At 42.4% G+C, this 5,455-nt stretch overlaps 1 protein-coding gene across 1 annotated transcript; it reads right to left on the bottom strand.

Moving 5' to 3' along the window:
• Positions 1–476: 476 nt before the first annotated feature.
• LOC143160423 (protein NDNF-like) lies at positions 477–5,151 on the bottom strand. The gene is made up of 3 exons (XM_076338149.1): positions 4,964–5,151; positions 2,842–2,975; positions 477–1,835 (listed from the first exon to the last, which is right to left on the bottom strand). Exons 1-3 carry the CDS (start codon positions 5,149–5,151, stop codon positions 484–486), a joined length of 1,674 nt encoding a protein of 557 aa, XP_076194264.1. The 3' UTR covers positions 477–483.
• Between the last annotated feature and the right edge of the window lie 304 nt (positions 5,152–5,455).

Here is a 5,455-nt window from a genome sequence, read left to right as displayed (position 1 = left end):
CAAGCAGCAGGGAAGTTCAGTTGCTCAAGAGCAGCTTGACTTGTGGGGTCTTTCAGTTCCTTGTTAGCTGATGGAGTTACACAAAGTAGAAAACTCTCTGGGACTTTAAAATAATGGTGTGTGCTTCTTGAGAGGCATTTCCTATCACTTCTGTATTGGATTTCAGAAGCATTTTAGGTAACCAATCTATTTCTCATGGGTGCCATTGTGGGTATTTTTTTTCCATGTGCATGGATTTGTTTCACAGGTCTGTTTTTGATGTCTGAATGAGGCAGCTGAGGGGAAAAAAAAAACCACCTTATACAGAGAGAAGATGCAAAAGTAAGTGTAATGATCTAGACAACTGTTTCCTCCGTAGAATCTCACGGCTTTAATTTTTTTGTGAGTCAGCATATTTTAAACTGCACAGGCTATAGCATGGATTGGCATAGACTTTGATAATAATCTTCATTCACTCATTTCAAAACATTTCTTTAAAAACCTTCAACATTTTTTTCTGGTCTTCACAACTTTGCTGTGATACCTGACGGGGATGCCAGATGGCCCAAAGAGATAAACATCAAACAAGTAAAGTGTCCCCGCATCCAGCCCTTTGATGGTCTCCGTGGTGACGGCTCGCTGGAGATTTATATCATAGAAATACTTGCACAGCACTTTCTCGGACTTGTGCCGAGATTCAGGTCCAGAACACCTGTCTGCACTCCGCAGTTCCATCCAGACCCGATCTTCTTCAATCCTTTTCTTGTACACACAGTACTTGCTCTCCTCTTGTGTTCCTAGCCAGGCAATGGTAACAGAGTTGCAGGTCCTCAGTTTACTGAAGGACTTGATTTTTAAGCTCTCTGGAAGAAGTGGGAATAAGGGCTTGTGGAAATGGGGGGACACCTGTACTTTCACAGAAGAGTTAGACTCCTCTGTGGACCTCAGCTGCACCAAATATGTGTCCAGCAGCTTTCCCTTCAGTAAGAAATACCTCAGCCCTGAGATGTTCTCCAATGCCACTGTTTTACCATTCTTCATTATGTGAACTCGTACCTGGCCACGACACAACTGAAAGGTGAATTGTATTTTCTTGTGCCTCGCCTGGTACTGCAGACTGTAGAATTTCTGGTTTTTCCCATCCAGGACAACCTGAATCACTTTCCCATCTTTCAGCTCCATCACCTTAGGTTCAGGTTCTTCCAGGGTTCTTGCAAACGTCCCGGTGTAAGCAGCGCTGGCATTTGTGAGGAGATTGACAATAAAAACGTCAAAGTAATACTGAGTGCTGGGACTGAGATTGAGCACTGTGTAAGTGTTCTTGGTACCCATGCATATCTGCCTGACTTCCCCACTACTTGCTTTGTTGATGATGCTCAATTCACTGTTTGACAATATCATCACCTGCTGCGGTTCAAGAAGGTACGGAGAGAGAGACAAAGCTAATGTAGGTGGCAGTTTCATTCCAGAGGATCTGATTGCTGTCTCAGCAGCACATAAGCTCTTATAGTTGTGCTTTTCATTAACCAGAAGGCAGTACTGGATGTTTTCTCTATGTTGCAAGACAGAGGGACTGTGTTTCCAGGTCAGAGTCACTGTTGTATGCCCAATGCCAATAACATCTATGCGTGGATCCACTGGAAGTTCTGGATAGAGCTGCCCAGATGTTGTGTCAGTTGTTAAGTACACAGTAATGTGTGTGTCTCGCTCAGTGGATAAGAACTCTAGCATATAAAGGGCAGAATGAGAAGACATACCCATGTAAGTCTCTACAGAATTTCCCTTATAGTTAAAAATGGTGGACACCATGCTTGGAGCCTTCTGAGATTTTGAGACCTCTTGTGTATCATGATCACCTGCAGGCAAAAAGCAGACTTGTAACTTTTGTTTTAACAGACATGAAATAAAGCACATTGCATAGGTTTTATTGTTGATATGTCAGGGAACATCCTATTTTCTTCCTGAAAACAGTGATTATAACTAAAAATACTTTTTGCTTCTGGCAATTTATTAAAATAAAATTTGAGTAGCTTTTATTTTAGCAGTGCAGTTGTAGAATTATGTTTTCAAAAAGAATATAATTATAAAACCATAACTTGCAAAAGCCTGACTTGTATCGTGCCTGATGTCCCTACAATTTTCTTCTTCCAAAGGCTGTCTCTTTGGGTACTTTTCTTCAAGGAGACTCATACTTTCTATGAAAGGCATTTTCTTTGGTTTAGTTTTGTGCCACTGACTGTCTCCTATGAAGAGGGAAAATTTGTTACTTCAAAGGAATGTTATTTGAACTCCTCAGTCAGGTGTACCTGCCTGACAGGTAAGAACTTGTTAACGGCAGCTTTCAGATTTTAGTGTGAAAAATTAATTCAAAAAATCATGAAAGAGAATGGAATTTCCTCTTGAGCTAAAGGCAGCATAATGCCCACTGCCATGGTAGATGGTATTCCTAGAAAAATAAACGGCTAAATCTTCTGCACATCACTGTGGGGAGCAAAATGACGAGTTCAAGTGGCTTGAGCCACAGAAAAAGAGCTGAAACAGCAGAGGGAAGTTTGGGCCAGTACAAACGGCTTATGAAGCTGATCCATGCTTGTGGAGCCCCGAACACCCAGTGTTGTTCCCAAATATTATCCTGTGATTTTGACTTTTTCACATGTAATCCTTGATTTACTTGAGTTGATTGCAAAATCCCATGGGTTCCCACGTTTCACCCATGGAGAGGGATGTCCTTTTCAGCCCATGGCAGTTTACAGGAGAGGGAAGCATGAGATGTTTAAGCTTGTGGGGAATTTCCTGTAACACAACTCCTTATGAATAACTTGGGCTTTCCCTGTCTCTGCTCAGGCAGGCTGAGGGTCTTACCTTGTGCTGCTTTTCCAAGGAAACTTGCTGAAGCCTTGTGCACAAGTATGCTCCATTCAATGGGAACATCACAGGGTGTCACTGTTATTGTGAAAGGTGCAAGGGCTCTGCCTTCCTCCAAAACAAAGTAGTACCTGTAAATGTGGATTAAAAACAGAGGGAAAGTGTCAGGAAATTCAAGTCTGCCTGAGACTCCTTGTAATCAGCCATTCTGATGTGGGTCACTCCACTGTGGGTAGAAATGACTGTTCCCCTTTGAGGTGCATCAACACAAGGGGATGGTGAATGTCTGAAATCTTCAGCTGTGGGAAGAATACATGCTCTGGGTTTTTTTTTTCTAATACACAAATATTCGCTGGAAGTTTTAGCGACTTAACATAGGCAATATTTTTCCCACTAAATTTTAACATACTTCAGGTGAATATCATATCTCAGTACTTACCTGGTTCTTTTGGATGATGGATGTGATAAACTGACTGCCTTCCAGATAACCACCCATTGGCTAACTCTGAGGAATTGGTATGCTTTTTCACAGGATTTCCTGACTGGAGTTCAGTGAAAGCTCTTAGAGCCTATACTCTCTCATATGTGCTTGCATATCTAGGTCTTCCTGGGTGTCAGATGAAGTGGATATAACAGAATAGTTTTAGCCAATCCTGAAGACTATCAGATGTCAATGGCAGTTTCATCCAGGACAGTTCTAACTTACTTGCCTTCATGACAGAGGCTGCTGTGTGTGAGCAGTACAAAGCAACATTAGTCTACTCGGTCGGGTTTTGATTCCTGCTTATTTACAGTAAAGTCCAGCCTCCTGTCTCACTCCTTTGGTCTTCTGTTTATTTCTGTTGTTTTGGTATATAGGGACTGTAGACAGCCACAGAAATGTTTGGACTGGGGTCAGTCACTCTGCAGTTAAATGAAGGCAATTTGAGGTTTTTTTTGTTCACTGGTGAGACAAGCCTAGTCAATATGGATAGATCATGTCAGCCTAGAGGTCTGGCTTACTTTCAGGATATGGCTACTGGGCCAGAGTCAAGCTTCACTGGAAACAACTCCACATTCTTGAGTCTTTTACTTTAAGCCAAAATTGTCATCTCTTGGTTTCCTGTTTGGACGACTCTGGGGTTCATAAGGTCCTTACCTGATCATCTAAACTGAAGGGGGTTTTGCTTCCTAATTGCAATCTTAATGTTATGCCACAAAAGCATAGCAAAATTCACTTTTCTCTGAGATTTCAATACCCATTTGCCTTTAACAAGGAGAGCTCCTAGTTTTGCTCTTGTGAGCATCATCACATTATGTAACATGTGCCATGTTCCCGTTTCTTTCTGTGCAATGCATATCGAGACTGAACCATCTGGCTCATTCTCTGCTCCATGACCACTCTGCTCGGGCGTATGTCAAAATCTGTATGTGTTGGTCACTGTCCAAAGTGGAGTCTGATTAAACCACTTGAAGTGTGTCTCTTCCCAAACAAGCAGATCAGTCTTTGCTACCCAAGATGCAGTGCCAGTTGTAATATCTAGATTACCTACATATCTAGATATGTCAGAAAACTTTACAGATATTTTGGGGAAGTGAAGAATCTGTGGAATTTCCACATGCAAAGCACTTTTGATTTTAACAAGCTTTAGTGCCATTCAGCAAAAACACTTCCAGCATGCAGGACACTGGCAGAAGTTTTTCTGATGAGATAAGAAGTCTGTGCAGTTATTCTATTGATTTTTGGGATAGTTAATTTGTTAGGTAAAATTCTTGTATTTTACAGTGAATGTAGGATGGCCGATGTGTCTCTGCAGTTCTGAAGCCAGGCTGTTTATGTGACACAACTGCTGTTGGAGCCCACCTGTTCTGTATCAGCTTTGCTGGTGCTCTGACAAACATCACAGAAAGCTTCCTGAAACGCGTACGTGAATCTAAACTTCATCTCAGAGGGTCCTTCCAGATTCTGGGCAATGTAATGACACTTAGGCGTGACAGAAATGGGGCATTTCTCTGGAAATTCAGTGGGTACTGATAGAGCTCTGCAGGTGCATAGCAATTCTTGGCTTGTACTGGTAGTGTGCAGCTACCAGTGTCATAGGGAAGTATCTGAGAATAGGAGGGACTGATTTGCTCTTACCTTTTAGGTATATCCTTCAGCAGGTGAATTGTAGTTTCCTTACCATCAGCAAGCATCAGGGAGTGGTAGAAATTGAAGAGATCGGTCTTGAAGCTCTGTTGGGAACTGGTGGTGGGTGCTTTTATGGAATAACACAAGCAAGCCGCCATGAGAAGATGGAGGGGCAGATAAAACCAAAACCAGGACATCTTCAGTACTGCAAAGTGAGATGACAAAAGTGAATGGAAACTGCTGTGTTGGGGGAGAAAATAATCAGTGACCCTCTCTTTCTGTGCCTTTCCTGGTATTTATCATAATCACAGCAAGCCAAGCATTCAAACAGTGCCAGTCTCTATTTTGCTAAATTGCTTAAAGTTCACAGGCCAGTTAGTCTCACCTCTGTGCCTGGGAAGATCATGGAACAGATCCTCCTGGAAGCTATGCTAAGGCACATGGAGGACAGGGAGGTGATTCGAGACAGCCAGCACGGCTTCACCAAGGGCAAGTCCTGCC

Source organism: Aptenodytes patagonicus, chromosome 5 (assembly GCF_965638725.1).
Source record: "Aptenodytes patagonicus chromosome 5, bAptPat1.pri.cur, whole genome shotgun sequence".
In the NCBI taxonomy this organism is placed as follows: Eukaryota; Metazoa; Chordata; class Aves; order Sphenisciformes; family Spheniscidae; genus Aptenodytes; species Aptenodytes patagonicus.
This window is presented reverse-complemented; position numbering and strand designations above follow the sequence as displayed.

Coding starts and splice junctions, on each gene's coding strand:
- LOC143160423 (XM_076338149.1), bottom strand. CDS start 5,151: ATGTCCTGGTTTTGGTTTTATCTGCCCCTCCATCTTCTCATGGCGGCT. Junction 2,976..4,963: donor CTGAAGGATATACCTAAAAG/GTAAGAGCAAAT, acceptor CCACATTTACAG/GTACTACTTTGTTTTGGAGG. Junction 1,836..2,841: donor CCTTGGAAAAGCAGCACAAG/GTAAGACCCTCA, acceptor TTTTGCCTGCAG/GTGATCATGATACACAAGAG.